This window comes from Lipotes vexillifer, unplaced genomic scaffold (genome assembly GCF_000442215.2).
Source record: "Lipotes vexillifer unplaced genomic scaffold, Lipotes_vexillifer_v1.1 scaffold269, whole genome shotgun sequence".
Taxonomy (NCBI): domain Eukaryota; kingdom Metazoa; phylum Chordata; class Mammalia; order Artiodactyla; family Lipotidae; genus Lipotes; species Lipotes vexillifer.
The window spans coordinates 673,880-692,959 of record NW_006799885.1 but is presented as its reverse complement, the minus strand read 5'-3'; the positions used below and the strand labels follow the sequence as shown (position 1 = coordinate 692,959).

Genomic DNA, 19,080 nt, shown 5'->3' with positions numbered 1-19,080 from the left:
ACCTGGCCCCTGGGATTGACGGAACCTTGCCCCATCACTGAACTGAAGTATACTTTGCCCAACTGCTTACCTCCGTCCTTGCCCTACCCTTGTGGCCTGTCCTAGGCAGCCTCCCCAGCTTTGCTGTTTCTAGTTGGGAAGCAAGTACCTGTCTCTGGTTCATTACACACCCTCCCTTTCCCCCCAGCGCAGTTCTAGGGAATAGACCGTGATGGTTCCACGAGCGCTCACAGAGTGCACTCCACTCCTGTGGCAGCCTGGCGAGCACTTTCTCCCTCAGTAAACATCCATCCCCAGTTTGGGAGGCATGGCAGGCACATCAGCTTTCTCCCCTAGAGGAAGAAGAAAAAGTCAAAAAACCCACTACTCCTAGAAATTTCCTTTCATCAATCTCCTCTAGAACATCTAGGCTTTTCTTATATAGGCTGCATATGAAATGGTCCCTAGCTTAGTTTTCATGTCTTTTTATATTTGCATTGATATCTCTGGAATATTACTTTAGACTAGTGGGATACTTGCCACACATTCTCCTTAGCTTGGAGCATTATTAGAAATTCCGAGACAACCATAAATGTTCCATTTTAGCATTTTAGTAAGCATTGCTGTATACATTGGCTGGGGAAACAGGTTATGCAACAGCGAACACGGAACATCACACAGGAAGTTTCATAAATTAATTTGTAACAGATCATTCATACTCAGTGTAAACAATGGATCTCATTTTTTTCTTTTTTTTTTTTTTTTTTTTAGTGGACTGATGAGGGAAAGAAAAAGAGGGGTGTTGGGCCAGCATTATGAAAACTGTAGATACAGTGTTACGAGGAGAGGACTTGGGTAGGGCCCAACAGTGTCATATATTTGGAGTGCAGTCATTTTATAAGGGGACCACATGTTTATGTAACTCCAGAGCATGGAACATGGTCAGTGCACAGCAGTTATGGAAGGTGAAGGTTTTGGGCTTACTGTCAGGTAGGACTTCATAACATTCAGGGACATTCAGCAGTGGAAGCACTTGATTTCCTGAGTTAGAGAACACTCTGTCACCATGCTTTTCAGCGTTTTTTTTTTTTTTTTTTTTTTAATTTACCTTTTTATTTCAAATAATTCCAAGTAAGTTATGAAGAAATTAATTTGTTATTAAACTTGCTCAATTTTCCAAAATAATTTAATAAAGACATGCTGTAATATATAATGAAACATTAGTAAAATACCATATTTCAAGTAAAAGTGGGCTGATAGTAAAAGCAATATATTATCTAAAAATGTACAATATAAAGGAAGCCAATCTACTCAGTATTAGAAAAACACCTCAATATGAACTTTTTTAGTTAGCATTGATCAAATTATCCATCAAACATGATTACACCAAGGTATATACTTTGCACATGGGATTCCTGAGTTAATAATGAAAACATTACTGTGCAGGACATTCAGTTAACATAAGAACTATTCATTCATTCATTCATTTATTCATTCATTCTTTTGTTCAGTAATATTCGTTGAGGGTTTACTACAAGTCAGGTGCTGTTCTAGGCAGTGAAGATACAATCTTGTACAAATTAGACAAAATTCTTCTTGTGATGGAATATTATAGAGGGGGAATGGGTAATTAAGTTGTTTCTGGCAAAAGAGATAATAAATAAAATGCACTATCTAAAAATCAGAATGGATAAACAACAAGGTCCTACTGTATAGCACAGGGAACTATATTCAATATCTTCTGATAAACTATAATGGAAAAGAATGTGAAAAAGAATATATATATGTATAACTGAATCACTTTGCTGTACAGCAGAAATTAACACAACATTGTAAATCAACTGTACTTCAGTAAAATAAAAAAAAGTCGTAAAAAAAAATCAATGGACTCTCTCAGGTGTGGCTTCTAGAAGACAGAGGAGAGGAAACTCATATCCTAAGACAGTCTGGTCATATAAACTGAGGGGTCCTCCCTTCAGAACAAATTGTCTTTGGGGCTTCCCTGGTGGCGCAGTGGTTGAGAGTCCGCCTGCCAATGCAGGGGACACGGGTTCGTGCCCTGGTCAGGGAGGATCCCACATGCTGTGGAGCGGCTGGGCCCATGAGCCATGGCTGCTGAGCCTGCGCGTCCGGAGCCTATGCTCCGTAACGGGAGAGGCCACAACAGTGATGGGAGAGGCCACAGCAGTGAGAGGCCCGCGGCCCGAAAAAAAAAAAAAAAAAAAAAAAAAAAAAGAACAAATTGTCTTTGGTGGTTCACGTTTGATCTCAGTACATGAAGTTTGTACACATCCATGTTTGTTTTAATATAAAAATGAAAGTGCATTTTTGGATTATTTTCAAAACCAAATATTCACATGCTACGGATACTTGTGGAAGGTGTCCTCTCTTCATCCTGTGGCTTCTCATACCCCCAGCACACTGATGTATGTTCCAGAGGGTTCTCAACCTCCAGCTTATCGGGCAGCCAGCAAGAGATATCACTAACGTGCAAAGTAGGAATTGAAATCTTAATTTTATTTAAAAATAAAATATGTATTCCATTTTTAACACAAAGGGATTTAAAATGCGAACAGTAAATGGCTCAACATCTTCCTGCCCAGATAAGAAATGCAACACGTTTAAAAAAGAAGACAAACAGGACAGACAGAAGAAAATGAAAAATAAAAATGACCCCCACTCAATTCCTTTCAAACAAATTTAATCATAGTTAAGAGGTTTTTTCTGTGATCCCTTTCAGAAAAAAAGTGGGTTTTTTTTACTTGTCTGTGTATATATGTGTGTGTGTGTGTGTGTGTGTACACATTTACACAATAGGAATGTGATATTATGATTATAATAAGAAATACGTATTTGGTCTTTGTCTCAATTCCTGGCACAGAGCTCCTAAAATGATTAGATTTCCTAAGTGAAGAGAGCTGGAAAAAGTGTCTTTTGTTATGCTAAATAATGACTTTTGGAAAGCCCCTAGCTAACCTGAGGATGGGGCTGGTTGCCAGGGGAACCAACCGGAGATTAGAAGGTTGGACCTCTGGGGAGGGGAGAGGGGCTAGAGATTGAGTTCAGTCACCAGTGGCCAATGTTGAAATCAATCATGCTATGTAATGGAGCCTCTATAGAAACCCAAAGGATGGGTTTGGAGAGCTTCTGGGTTGGTGAGCACTGGAGGTGATGAGAGAGGCATGCGATCAGAGGGCATGGCAGCTCCACAGCCTTGTCCCATACCTTGCCTGCTGCATCTCTTCCATCTGGCTGTTCCTGAGTTATAGCCTTTTATGATAAAGCAGTAATCTAGTGAGTAAGCTGAGTTCTGTGAGCTGCTTTAGCAAATTAATCAAACTGGAGGGCACTGGGTTGTGGAACCTCCGATTTATAGGCAGTTGGTCAGAAGCACAGGTGACAGCCTTGACTTTTGATTGACATCTGAAGTGGGGACAGCCTTGTGGTTCTGAACCCTTAACCTGGGGAATCTGATGCTATTTGAGGATAGAAAATGTCAGAAATGAGTTGAATTGTAGAAAACCCAACTGGTGGTGGGTGAATTTCATGGTGGTGTGGAGAAACACATACTGAGGGAATTACACACACTGTTTTGAAACTTGCTTTTTTTACTTAAAATATCTTAGCCTGCTTTAATATCAGTATATGCAGGTCGTCTTTTTAATGGCTACAGAGTATTCCTTTGTAATTCTAGATCTTATTTAACTAACTCTATTGCTGTATAGTGGTGGCAAATTTTAAAACATTTTTTATATCACATTAAGCGTATGTATATAACTATATAAGAATAGGGAGGTTAAGAGAAGTAAAATACGATGCTGTGAGAGAGATACTTATACTGGGTGAGAGACCAAAATCTAAAGGTCATTTCCACTGCTTGCTTGGCTGTGGTGCCAGGTGGCAGATCCAGTCTTCTTTGTCTGCCAGTCCTTGGATTCTGCCAAACACATAGAATAATGTAGTTGGAGAAGTAGACTTTGGACATTTCTGGGAATCCTACTTATTTTAGAAATCCAAATAGCAAACATGGAGGTGTTCAGGAGCTTCGTCAGAGTCCTTCCTTAGAAGACTTGAGTCTCTCGTGGGGCAGGGAGGCATGTAGATGGGTCATTCAATAGTGTGACAAGTGCCAGGGCAGAAGTATGCTCAGGATGTTGTGACAGCAGGTATGGGGACACTCAGGCCACCCAGAGGTATGGATGTGTGAGTGTTGAGGAGGTGACTGAAAGCTTCTTGGAAGGACGATGCTTAAGCTGAGTCACTAAGATAAATGGGAGTTCCCTGGCAGGCAGAAGGGCATTCCAGGCCAAGGCTCAAAGAGGTAAGAAACAGCATGATGAGTGTGGGGAATCACAAGTAGTTTAGTGCTGTCCGAATATAAATTTTGAGGCAATAAATGAGATGGACAGAGACCTGTTCATGGAGGGCCTTGTAGTTCATGCTGAGGAGCTGGGAATTCCCCCTTAAGTCAAAAGATACGCTTGTTTTTATATATCAATTAAAAGCTCTCCAAATATTTGTCATCACTCTTTGGAACTCTGGAAAACCTAATGGCTTCCTATGCTGCAGGGCAAAATTGAGCCAACTGTTAGCTTAATTATCTGTTGCTATTGAGCCCAGGATCCTTGGTTTGGTGTCAGATTTCACATGGTTCTTCAGGGAACCCAGGACCTTAATCAGCCAAGTCACCAGTGGTTGCCAGAGCCCACTGCATGGTGAGTGATTTCAAATCTATCACCACTGTCAGGAAAATAGCTAAGAAGTTAGCCTGCAGCATCTTTGGATACCTAAGATATCTCATCACTGTCATCACCATCATTTTATAAAATGCAGGAACATAGCCAATCCACATAAAATGTATTGCTTGGGTTTGGGTTAAAAGAGAACAGGATGGAGTGGGAGTATAGCGATTTGATCTACTGAGTAGTAGTTAATACTTATTTTACTTTGACTTCTGAGTCTTTTTGTTTCTAATGTTCCATGTTTGTTTGTTTGTTTGTTTGTTTAAATGCTAGGCAAAACTATTAGTGATCTAGTATAAGGCTGGTGAAAGGCACTGGAAAGAAACAAATTTGGAAGAGAGGAGCTCAGACAGGAATACCTCATTTCTTTACTAAAAAGAGAGAAACTCGTTCTAAGCACAAAATAGGGTCTAGAAATAAACATTGTTTGTGGCGAATTACATTTTTATCAAAAGGAAGGCAGTGTTCCCTATTGATCTCCCCACAACTCATTTATTTATACAGTTTTACTTATTTTTCTCTGCACATAAAACTTTTTCCTGAATCATCCATAATCGGATACTAGGAAGATGTGTTAAATATGTTGCTACAGTTTACATTTGTCATCTGTGATGTTTTATTTAGCCGAATCTTTTTTTTTTCTTCACTGCTCCCTGTACAACATGAAATACCATATGCCATTGTCCCTGTCAGGAAGCAAAGGTTTCCCTGGTCTGTGCCTGTGCCTATGTTTATGCCACAGCGGAGCTGTGGTCCAGTGCCATCTTTTATTGATAAGGCCAGCACAGGAGAAATCTAATGAAATTATCAAAGCTTTGAATTAATTATGAACTTGAATAGGAGAGCTAAGCTCTCTGGAGCCAAGGATCTCATTACCCATGCATTCTCATTGCATTCTCTTCTGGAGCAGAAGGCATTTTCAGCTACAGCTCTTAGCTTGGCTTTGGACTTTATTCAAACTTGCTAAACTGACATCCTCTTCTTACTACAATGTGGCTGCTAATGTCCATGATGATTAATTTAATTCTGCTCTGGATCCACAGGAGGTGTCAATATGTTTTCTCTGCCCCTCCTTCCGCTTTTTATTATTTTTCTTTCTCTCTCTTTTTTTTTCATCAAATTGGATATTATACGAGTTTTTATCTTTTGGAGGTCATGTGAGAAGCTTTCAGAATTCAGTTGTAGCTTCATGGACTGTAGTGATTGAATCAAAGTTAAGAACTATATTATATCTACTATGTATTCCCGGGATATTTAGGTAAGCTCAAAGTCAAGTATTTCTTCTTTGAATTTTGAACACCAAACAGAAGTTTTTCTTGCCTGTTTCTACTTTAGAATTAATCGTGTAGCAATAACTTCCATGGTCTTAACAGCATTGTTCATATTTCTAATGTGCGTTGTATGGGAACTACAGATCTCACTTTGTGGGTGTAGCTCATAGGTCTTATGCTCCTTGATGGAGAGTACTTAATGTCTGCTTTGCAATTCTGGTATTCCTTTTCCCAGTAATATGAATTTTCTTCCTTTCTTTTCTCTTTTTCTTTTCTTTCTTTTTTTTTTTTTTTTTTTTTTTTTTTTTTTTTTTGGTGAACAAATCAACCTCTGATTGTTTTAAGTTTAGTAGCAAAATCAATAACAACAAGGTTTCAATTTGCTATTGGGGATGATTCTTCAGTACTGTCATATAGGTTCAAAGCATCTTATGGCAAGCCTTTTCTGCTTGCTTTTGATACCCATTATTTATGAATTCCTAAGCTGTAGCTCATCTATCTTAGTAAACTACAGGCTACTGGCATTTTTTGTAAGCAGTGACTAACTTTGCTTTACAGAGTCAGTGTTTTAAGGTTTTGAATAGTGGGGGATGGGAGAATGATAATCTTTGCTTTTCCTTTTCCTATTTACTTTCAGTGAGTTTTTTTCCCCCCATTTATTTTCTCTATAGGCAGCTGCAATATTTAATTCAGCCTTTGGAAGTTTTTTGGTAAGTAAACATGGTTTAATTTGTCTTTTATAACTTTCGTTGTGATGATTGTATGAAATATTTAGTGAAAATTGGACTTTTTTTTACTATTTGGTTAAATATAAAAGTTCTTGAATCCTGTCATATGCCATTATCCATACCCTAAAGAAAATTAATAAATAAAGGAAATGTTCTCTTATAATATAATTTGGAGGCTTGGGTTTAATATTCCATTTAATGGATTCAAGGAATCAATTAAAACACTATGTGTCTCCTTATAGAGGTATGTCAATATATTGATCATTTAATGAGGTCTTTTAGATTATTATTATTTTGTGTCATGGGACTGAGGATTTTGAAAAAGGAAACATGACCCAGCTGGTCAGAAAGGGAATGCTAATTTACTTGTTGACATGTCATTTATTTTGTACATTTCACTTTTAAAGAAGCTACTGTCTTAGATATTCTGGGAAATCTATGTGAAAAAAAATTTGAAATGAGGAAATAACTAATGAGTAATTTGCAAGAAAATACAATATTTTTTGACATGTGAACTATCAATTGTATATAAAAAGATTAAAAATAGTTCATCTTTCATAAGTAGAACCAATATAATTATAAGGACAATACTATTTTAGCATTTTTAAATCATTATCTTTTAAACAGATGATATAAACAAAGACTTGGTTTGTGTTATGAAAGAATGAGAAAGAAACTGAGTTTTCTGTCAACTGAATATTTTATTTATACCCTCCCTAAAACTTTGCTAAATTGATGAAAACAAATTAGAATATTGTATTTTTTAGATATATAACTCATTAACAGATATGTGGTTACAGTGATTTACAAAAAATTGAGAATGAAATCAGCAAGGTATATAAGCTGGTTCATGAGTCTAGGCAAAACATCAATTACTTCTGTTTAAAATGCTCTTTATGTCACTTATTATTGTATGTATTTAAGTGTACTTGAAGCTTTAAAACATATTGTTACATAGTGTTAATTCTGTACAGTCCTATATAGCTTTTAATGTCCCAATGTTACAGAGCTTTTAATGATGTAGCTTCTGCAAAATACATGCTTAGATTCTATCTTATTTTTAAAGAAGTAGGAATATTATTCCCGATGGTGTATTATTATTATTGGGTTTTAGAAGAGAGGTAATAGAGCCCATTTAATGCAAATGATCTCTTGAGCTACTTATTTTAGACTCAGTGATATTTTCTTGTCATTATTTAACATATCCAAGTATTATTTTCTATATGTTGTCACAATTGACAAAATAATATCTGTAAGATATGTTCTTGCTGTAAGCCACGTTTTTTTACATGGTTTGGATTTGTATATATCCACTGTCGAAACATGGTTTCCTAAACTGGATCTCCTACTCTTTAAAATGTCTGGTGTAATTGAGAAAATAACTTTGAGGCAATTGTCTGAGTAACTAAAGCAAAATACAGTCCTTTAGTTGGAGGACAAGCTCACTAAGTACAGTTTGAGCTTTGCACTGACTGACTGTATGAACAATAAATGTATCATGTTATTTGTTCTACCAGGCCCAATTCTTTGATAAGATTCAGTGAAGTAAAACTTGTTCTAGGGATTCTTTCGGATTTTTGTTATGCCCTTTCACTTTTAAAACGTTATGCATTCTTACTCGTTAGTCTTTTGCTCTTTTTCCTCTCTTCACCTTTTTTTCTTACATTAATGAGTCAATCGAAAGTATTTATTGATTTCCTGCACACAGAGGTGGTTTTCTAATAGCTGTAGAGGTGCAAAAAAATACAACATGGTCCCACTCTGCTGTGGAGATAACACATAGAAAAAGAAATACAATGTAAAAGCTAACAAATCAAACAAAAGATGTTACTAGGTGATGTATGATTGTCAGATATGAACTCTGGGTTGAAAGGTCGGACAGAAACAATTTTGCTTTTGGGCCTTGAAGTGTGATAGGACTTAGCTAGTCGAGAAGAGAGGAGAGGAAAAAGGCATGAACAGTGGCAGAGAGGTGGAAGCGTCTTCCATTTTTTCACCTTCCCCTTCCTTTCCCTCCTTTTTCTTTCCCAAAGCTGAAAATTACCAGAAGGGGTTGAGAATAAAAATTATGATTGGAGATGTTTTGCTCCAGTGTTGTAAGAGAAATAATTCTATTTCTTTTTCTTCCCTCTCCACCATAGTTACAACAAACCTTGGATTATGAACTATGTGCAAGTCTGAACTAAATCAGTTAGAATTAGGCTCAGCTTATTTACCAGAAAAAAAAAAATAGTGGCTTGGACAAAGGTAAATGTTTATTTCTCTGTTATGTAAAATCTGGAAGGAGGCTGTCATGGGAGCTTCATGGTCTCATTGTGTACAGAGACAACCATCTTTCTCCTGCACCATCCACAGCACACAGCTGCCTTCATCAATGTTACCTTATGGTACAAGATAGCTGCTGGAGCTCCAGCCAAAAAGAAACCTGGATAGCAAGGTCTTTACCTTGGGAAAGCACAAAAGAGCTCCCCTAAAAGCTAAGTCTGCTTTCTTTAAACAGCATTCCTGGAACTCCAACACCATACTTGCAGTAATATCTTATTGCAGAACTTAGTCATATGATCCTACCCAGCCACTGGAGAGGCTGGGACATGTGGCAAATTGGTAAGAGCTACAAACTGAATTTCTGTAACTAAGGAAGAAGAGAATGTATAAGAGGCAGCTAGTGCTTTTGTGCAAAAGAGCAGTGTATAGCATTTGTCAAGAGTTTGAAGAAAGATTAAGCTTAGTTGAATGATATGAGAAGGCTTCAGGGAGAAGTTGGTGCTTGAGTTGGGCTTGGGTAAAAGGACTTATTTTAGAGGAGGAAAATTCCAAACTATAACCTTCATGTTTTATTTTGTTATTCTAAAGGGTGGTACTTGTTAAGAGTTTTTTTTTTTTTTATTTTCTTTATAAATGAAAAATATTCACCTATCCTTAAAATTTAGAATTATTGGTAGTAGGATGGTTTCTAGAGTCAGACTGGGTTTAAATCCTTACTTGACTGAATACTATTCTAACCACAAAACCTTCCATATATATAAAATGGGGTAATGATAGTACCTAAACTATACAGTTGAGGTAAGGATTAAATGGGATAATCTATAAAAAATGCTTGAATGATGTAGTAGAAATAACTGGTCTAGGTTTTGTCCAAGTTCTACCATGAATTTTTTGTGCATGACCATGGACATTCATAAAATGAAGAAATTGGTTATCTGTGACTAAGCCCTATAATTCTAAGATACACTGATTCAATGATTATTCTCTGGTTATGAGTGACCATTTCTGTTGTATTTAAAGCATAGAGTGTGAAAAGGCTATTTATTTTGGATTACATTAAAACTTTGAATGAAGGCCTTTTACTAGAAGAAGTTTTGAAGAAAGAACTATTTGGGCGTTCTTGTTGGTTTTCAGACATCTGGGTATACCAAATAAACTACTGTACATATTTATTAGCTAGTTTAATAATGTCCCAGGTCTAATTAAAACAGTGTTTTTAAGAACCAATTGTCACAGAAAACTTTTTTTAATGTAGCTAGGCTGATAATAACTAATGATAGATGAATTCAATTTACATAAATTTCAGGCCAAGAAAATATTTTAAAATTATGCCACAGAGGATTGCTTTAAGTTAAGAAGTTAATGTTGTTATCTCCTCCTCTCATTTAAATTGTTTGGCTTATAATAATTGTGGAGCATAATAAGTGTTTTGAGATTTCCCTCTTGATGAAATTTTAATAAAATTTGATAGTCAACCACCCTGAATAACGAATGTTATCAAAATTTATATGTATATCTATTTTTTCTATGTAAAACCATGTATTTCAAGTTTAACCATTTCGTATGTTGCTTCCTCATCAAATGAAAGATTTTTTAAAAATAGATTTAGATATTGGCAACTTTTTGAAAAATTCCAGTTGAAAAATCATTTCTTTAACTTAAAAAGATTCAACTATGTTGAAAAAAACTGATCACATGATTTGTTAGACCCTGAGCATTTTTGGTTTGGAGACCAAATTCAGTGTTTCCATGTTCTCAAGAATTATACGTTAAAGTTTAAAAGGAAAAAGTAGATTTTTTTTCTTTTTAGATTCCTTAACCTATTTTATTAGTTTTGGTAGCTCCTAATCTTAAAGGGAAACCCTAGTGAGTAACAAAGTCGATCTGTCAAATTGAGTTTCAAATAACTATGTTATACAGCATTATAGTAATTCATGGCAACATAAATGTAAGGAGTTCTGAAGCAGTAGCAAAGAATTCTAAGCAAAGTTAAATCATTTTTGTGCATTGATAACACCTAGTCTAAAAAAGATCTTTAAGAGTCACTGTTTACTTTCTAAATCTTGTCATTTAAAGTATCAAGAAATGGGTTTATTCTACACAATTCTCCTTTAAAATAGTCATTGCCAGAACCAGCAGAAGCTATTCTAAGATGAATAATTTTATTTTTTTTTTTATGCCAGACCAAGGGTTAAAAGAAACTCCTTACCCTGAGCTGAAGAACTAGCCAGCACATATTTTTCTTCCCTTACCTGTTCTGTCTTTCTTCTTTGCTTTGGCTGATCCTCCATTACTACCCATCTTTGTAGAAAGATTTAATAGTTAACTGATGCTGAAAGAAAATAGTTGCTGAAAGAAAAGAAGTCTCAAACCCAAATGCCATGTTTTAATAACTTGGGATATATGTTTATCACTTTATTCTTCCTTTCTTGTAAATACAAAAATGTGCCCAACCATACTCAGAATGGTTAGAGAGGAAGCACATTAACTTTGTAACTTGTTTGATGGCTGTGCAACACTGCTTTTTAAAAATCAGATCAAGAGGGCTTCCCTGGTGGCGCAGTGGTTGAGAGTCCGCCTGCCGATGCAGGGGACTTGGGTTCTTGCCCCGGTCCGGGAAGATCCCACATGCCGCGGAGCGGCTGGGCCCGTGAGCCATGGCGGCTGAGCCTGCACGTCCGGAGCCTGTGCTCCGCAACGGGAGAGGCCACAACAGTGAGAGGCCCGCGTACCGCCAAAAAAAAAAAAATCAGATCAAGAATCTCAAATATTAACGAAGAAGGTTAAGGGTGGTACCATACAAGGCTTAATTGTTAATTTGGGTTTCCTTTCATCTAAATCTAGGATGTCAGTTTTTAATTCAGTTTGTTTACGGAATACTCATTTTGTGCAATACTGAAAACTGTGCCAGATTTTTCCCTTAATTTGTTTAAAATCTTAACCAACCTGTATTATTCAGTTGAGATCTTTGTTTCCCCTCAGAAGTTCATGACTTGTTTAAAATACAGGTTTTTATTTTCATTAAGCTTAAACACCAGAACAAACAACTGAATTTTTGAGCAATATTCAGTACTATCTTACAGGATGTCATTTCTTACATTTATCCTTTTATTGTTAAGGACTCAATAAAACCAGGATTTTAAATAACCCATCCTGGGCTTTAAAGTAACTTATGAACTATGTTTGGACAAAAGGAAGCTAGTTTCTACCTTTATAAAGCAGAATCCATCATCATTCTATGCCTTTCATTTGTTCACCTCTTTGGGCAAATGGACACCATGAAAGCTGGATTGCTGAGAACAGACTACTTTCTCTTTAAAAAATGCCATTGGGTCAATTAGCAGTATGGCACAAAATAGGAAAATAGCATATAAAATTAACACACATATACTCAGAGTCAATTAGATTCAAGGCACTTTTCCAGATACTGAAGCAAATGCACAATACATAAATATGTGAAAAAAGTAAGTAACAGTAAAAGAATTAAGAGGACAGGAATTGCCTTGAAGGCAGTGTCTTCCAAATTTCAGGCACCTTTATGACTTTTGCCATGTCAACATATTATTTGTATTATTAAGTTAAATAAAACTCACTTTAAAAATTTAACTTTATTTTAAAGTGAAACTCTACATCAGCACGTCAAATAAAAACCAATCTTGTCATGAAGAGAAAGTAACTGAAGTTAAATCAAATAGGAAAAAGCTATCATTAATTTGTACTCTGCAGCCTACACAAGGCTCTGAGTCCATGCCTACCCTCCTTTTGATAAGAAGTGGAATTAGCATCAGTACCTAACCAAGAACTGTCTCTTTCTGCAATCTGAAGGATTGAAAAAGATTTTTTGTGAAGAGAGTGTTTTATTACTAATTCTCTGTCTCTGTGTCGTTTGCTTTGACTTCCACTTTGGGCTTCACGTTCTTAGGCTCTGGGAAGCACTGTTCTCTAGGGTCATTTCTCAAATCATTTCAGCAAAGAGGTGAATTAAAACCATTTGGGGAGGTCAAATGAGGAAACCCCCAGAATCAGGGACTCTGGCAACATGAATATGTTCGTGTTTCTTTCATTAGAATATTTTCTACCTAACGCTTGTCCAGAAAAACAGTATGCATGTGTGCCAAACATGTTTGTAGACGTAAAAGTATGCAATATCGCTTTAGTAAGGAAAACCCTGTGATAGTTGCATTTGGATTCATTTCTCAGACAAATTCTTATCTGAAGTACAATCACTGTAAATAAAAAAATGGTCTTCGTTACTTCATAAAAATGTATAGAATCCTTACCTACTCCATTATAGCAGCATAATGCTCTATGCCGTCTGACAGGACTTGTGTAGCAAGTAAATGCATTAGTCACAGTGACCATTTTTCTTGCAAATTTGTGACATAGATCTAATTATAGGAATGACCAGCAACTTACAAATCTAATTTTGGTGAAGGCTGAGGCAACTTTTTTTTTTTAATTTTAATAATGATGGATTTTTTTAAAAGCAATGATTTCATTACCATTTAAAGAAATCTACTGGTGCAGAACTAGCCAATTGACTCAAATTATTTTATTGCCCTTTAACATATGCCATGTACTTTCATTTTTATTTTTATTAATTTTTAAAATGTCATCACTGCCAAACTGGAAACGTACTTGCTCCTATACCGATTTAGGTAAAAATAAATAAATATAAATTTGGGGGGTGGGGCACAGGATATTTGTAAAGGGCCTCCTAAGAACACAATCCTAGTAGTTGGTTAAAACCATGACTATTTCCTTAATTTGAATCCAACCTAACTACAGAATTGCTTAGTCTATGGCCTTTAGTAGGAGATACCCACTAACTGCTAAATGATGATAATGTGTTGGATAGTTCTCGTTTCTCCAAACTAAAAATTTACCATGATTAACCCAGTTATTAAGCTAATATTTGGGGGATCTGGGGATAGTAGTGTGGTGAGCCAAACAATTAAGTTTCATGTCTTCATCTGCATTAGTGATTCTTAAGGTGAGAATATCAAGTCCCATGGTGGGCGGAAGGGAGGAGGTAATCATTTTCCATTCTCAATATACCTCATTGATTCAGACCGAAGTGCCATTCCAAAATAAATCTGGGCATGGGAAAGAAGCAGGAGGGCATCTGAGCATGCATAAACTGTTTAAACTTGTGGATTCTACCAACCAGAAAGAACCTTCCCTTTAATTACTGGTCTTTAGGAAGAAAGCAAAGTTAGATATCTAAACTCCATTGCGGACTCAGGTTTTCAAGTAAACACTTAGCACTTCTAAAAAACAATCGTCTGTGTTATTGGAAATGGCAGATTGTAGTTTGAAATTAAGAAATCAGACTTTTTTTTTAGCTCAATTCATTGTGTGTCATTGTTTGACCTTATATCAATTTTATTAATTAAACATTTGTGGACTTCCTGCTAGGAAGTAGCCTACTATGTGCTGGGCTCTGGGCTAGGTTTTAGATGACTAAATTTTACATATATATTTATATACATACATACATATATATATATGTATGTATGTATATGAGGTCTTGGCTTCAAGGCATATAAAATTCCTGGATTTTAAATGTCATTTTTCACAGTGTGATTACCCAGGCAACCTGATTCTTAATTACCCCTAAATGATGATTTGCTCTCACAGAGTTTGAGGACCACTTATTCTGATTATATAACTTCAAATAAAGCAGAAGATTAGCATCTCCAATTATTAAAATAAAACTCTTTCATTTTTATTGAAATTCCAAAGAAAACTGAATTTTAAGTTTATGTGTCTGCCAATAGAGATGTTTTTAAAAAGCAGCTTATCAGATACTAGATTCAGTTTGTAAGTATATCAAAAGCTGACTTAGAAAAGTACCTTAAGATATGTAACTTATTCTATGGGAACATTGTGTTAAAAATTAACTTTTTTAAAGCTATTTCAATTGTAGTATAGTCAGCCTTCTGTACCCTCAGGTTCCACATCCAAGAATTCAACGAGCTGAGCTCACAAATATTCAGGAAAAAAAAAAAAAAAAGATTCCAGGAAGTTCCAAAAAGGAAAACTTGAACTTGCTGCAACTATTTACATAGCATTTACCTTGTATCAGGTATTATATGTAATCTAGAGATGATTTAAAGTATATGGGAAGATGTGCATAGGTTATATGCAAATACTACATTATTTTATATAAGGGACTTGAGTGTCTGTGGAGTTTAGCATCTGTGGGGTTCCTAGAACCAATTCCCTGCAGATACTGAGGGACACCTGCATATGTTTGATATCATATGAAATCACCAAATTGTTTTCCAAAGTGGTTGTACCTTTTAACATTTCTATCAGGAATGTTTGAGGAATCTAGTTGCTCCATATCCTGGCCAGCCCTAGGGTATTAGCAGTACTTTTTATTTTAGCCATTCTAATAGGTGTTTAGCGATACATCATCATAGCTTTAACTTCTAGTTCCCTAATGGCGAATGATGTTGGACATCTTTTTTTGTGCTTATTTGCCACCTGTGTATCTTCTTGGGGGTGTCTGTTCAAATCTCTTGTCTATTTTTTAATGGGGTTGTTTTCTTATAATTGGATTGTGAATTTCTAAATATGTTTGAACACCAGTCATTTATCAGATATGTATTTTGCAAGTGTTTTCTCCCCGTCTGTGGCTTGTCTTCTCATTTTCTTAATGGTGTCTTTTGAAGAGCAGAAGTTTTAAATTTTGATTAAATCCATTTTTTTTTCTTTTATGGCTCTTAGTTTTTGTGTCCTCTAAGAAATTCTTGTTTAATCCAAAATCACAAAATTCTTTATGTTTTCTTCTAGATGTTTTATAGTTTTTGTTTTTATATTTAAGTCTGTGATCCATTTTGAATTAATGTTTGTACATGATGCCTTACATGAGTTGGGATTCATTATTTTGCATATAGTTGTAGAAGTTTAAAGTTTTTATGTCTGTCATATGTATCCATCTTTCCCTTTATGGATTTTTCCATAGTCTTTATACTTGTAAAGCCTTTCCCTAATCACAGTATCAGATAAAATTTCACATGTATTTTCTTTTAGCTTTATAGACAAATTGCATACATAATGTATGTTTAAAAGTAAAGCTGTCATACAGGAGTTAACAAATACAAATAACAGTTTGAAAATACTTCACCTGATTAAGGTATCATTGGTTAAAGAAGTCAACTTCTGTTGTTGCTGTGGCCCTACTGTTGTTTTTTGTTTTCTTTTCATGTAAGCCCATCTTTGTAGTGATACTCTCATATCTACATAGTGACATATATGCTTGTCCCTGAAAATAATTAGATCAGTATTCATGACTGTTAAAAATGGTTTCTCTATCTTAGGATATTACCCATGACATTAATATAATTACCTAAGATAAAATTATTCGTTTGAAGTATAAAATGGAGATGTACATAGAATAGTGATTGAAAATTATAGAAACCTCATTGTGATCTCTATCAATTTAATTTGCAAATATTCACACAAACTAACAGTAAAATGTTTCTACTTGGAGGATTGTTGAGTAAGGTGAATAGCTCTCTTAGTTGCAGAGTTTTAAATAATAGAGGACTTTTAAAAAATAAAATATGATTTTAAAAACCCTGATCAATTTGATTTTAACTTTTATAATTGAATAAACTGTACTGGTCAGGGGAAAGAAACTTTTCATGATGAGAACATGGTATCTTGGAAATTAAAGTCAAAGCATCACAGCTCTCCAGGCTCATGAGATGAACATTGATTCATATTTTATATGTCCATTGATGGTTGTACTCTGAGTATGCAGTTTGTACATTTTCTTTCTCTTTTGACAGAACCACATACGTGTTTACTTTTCCTGGGTAGCTTTTTCTGTGATGTTTCTAATAAGTAGAGTAATTAAATTAAAAATTTCCACTGTGTTTATAGTTTTACTGTAACAGTGCTTGGTCTAGTGGTCAGTATTTGTGGTTTAGTTTTTCATTATTCAGGCAACTCTCTTAAAAGTAGTTATTTTCTAAAGTGTTCCTACATTTTCACTTGAGAGCTTATGATATTCTTTTTATCCATTTATTTAGGAAGGATAATGTTTATTAACATTATTGTGCTTTTGGTTATTCTCAAGAACCAAAGTGGTGCATCCTATATTCTTTCTCACCATCCTATATGTTATGGTAAGATAAACTATCTTCACATGCTACTTTTATATGTTACTCCTATGCCTCAATGCCTTCAGTGGCTCTTTATTGCCCACCACCCAGTTGGCCATTCTGGAGTCTTCTCAGTGCAACCCCATCCCTTCTCTCTCTGGCATCCTTCTTACATTCACATTTTAACTGTTGATTTACTCTTTCCTCCCTTTCCTCCAACACTTGGGGCTCCCACCTCTTTGCTTATACTATTCCCATCCTTTCCATATCCTATCCATCTCTCAAAAGCCTGTCTGCCCCTTCAAGCAAGTTCTCCAGCTTTTCTTTTATGGTTATTTAGCTCTTGGGATGACTTTCCATCTAGATTGCAACTGCTTGATATAGTTAGCTTAAAATTCTGATCTTGTCTCCCACCTCTGGCTCCTCCTGTGATCCTGCTCTTATTATTTTATTCTAAAATACTTAGCTTCTAACATTATATATTTATTATTTTTATTGTCTGTCTCTCCTTATTCCAGTAAATGCTCCATGAAGATGGGTATTTTTCTTCTGGGTGGCTTGGTTCACTGCATTATCCACAGCACATGTAGTATCTGGCACATGGTCAGCACACAAAAAATATTTGTTAAATGAATAAGTAAGTTCAGTGAATGTTATTTTAACCTCTCTTCTTCATGTATCTAAGATTGTAAAATATCTTATGTATAATATGCACTTAAAATGCATGCTAATTATATGTTAAATTAGTTTGACAAAAATCCCAATATTACTTTAATTGGTTATCCACCAAATTTTTCTTACTTATGTTAAAGTGATTTTAAATCATAAACTTTTAGTTTCAATAAAACATATGCTATAAAAAAAAACAAAAAGAAATGCTATAGCCATAGAACTTCGTATTGATTTATATTCACGGTATTGATTTGGAATGAGGATGCAAACTCATTCCCACATCTAAATTTGATATTGGGTGATTTGTAAGATTTTCTTATAATAACTCCCTGTGAGTAGATTAGGGCAGATTGTCTCTATGTAATGGATTACCAACCCATATGCTATTATGATTCAAATAATTTATCTTAAATATCAGAAAGTTTTCCATGAAAAATTGCTACAAGTTTGATTACTACATATATATTTATAAAGAGCTGGATATTTGTAAATAAGGGGCTATAATAAGTGAGTTCATTTTAAAGAATTGTTGCACTGTTGGTATTCAGGAAAAGGATTATATCGTTAAAGTTTAACCTTTCACAACTTGTGAAATATATAATTAAATTGACAAATGAGAGCCAAATTTCTAGACAATGCTGAAAAAGAAATTGTACAGTATCCTAGAGAAGAAGTAAAAATGAAAGTAAGTCTGAAAAATAGAAGAACCAATTCAATGGTGTATAAAAACGAGGTCAAATCCATGACTGAGAGGCATTAGAAGTACTTAGGAAATAGAAATGACCAAAAAAAAGAAAAAGAAAGAAAGAAAGAAAAGCCAAGGTGATAATGAGGAGGCAGATAGCTTGAACTTGCAATATGATATGACAGCAAATGAAAGCTAATGCAGTTCCTTCTTTAGAAGCATCATGTTACAGCCGTCTGCACTTGAGTTTGGTAGGTTCATGATTCAGAATATTGCTTTGATGTTGGTCTTATTATCTTGTCAGAGGTTAAAATTTGTTAAGTGAGATATAGAAAATAATGAAGATGTGACTTTAGCTAGCAGAGCTTTGGAGAGTGAGAAATACCTCTGTATAATGGAGTAAAGAAGAGAGAATTTTAAGATACTAAAGGAAGAGACGTATAGTTAATCAGACATGATTTTTTTCACGGAAGAGTTGGTTGCATTTTCTTACGATAACCTAAAAAATACCTTTGTGCCATTTATATTTGTTATAGCAGCCTAATAAGCCATTCAGAATTCCTGATCAGTAACTGCTGAGGTATACAAATTTGGAGCAGGACAGCTTTTCAATCTTTTTCA

General features: G+C 35.2%; 1 protein-coding gene across 1 annotated transcript in view; it reads left to right on the top strand.

Moving 5' to 3' along the window:
• Positions 1 to 19,080, top strand: part of SLC10A7 (solute carrier family 10 member 7) — a 263,505-nt gene that overhangs the window by 67,854 nt on the left and 176,571 nt on the right. The window contains exon 5 of the mRNA XM_007472000.1: positions 6,664 to 6,702. Within this exon, the coding sequence (XP_007472062.1) occupies positions 6,664 to 6,702 (39 nt within the window). The remainder of the gene's footprint in view (positions 1 to 6,663; positions 6,703 to 19,080) is intronic.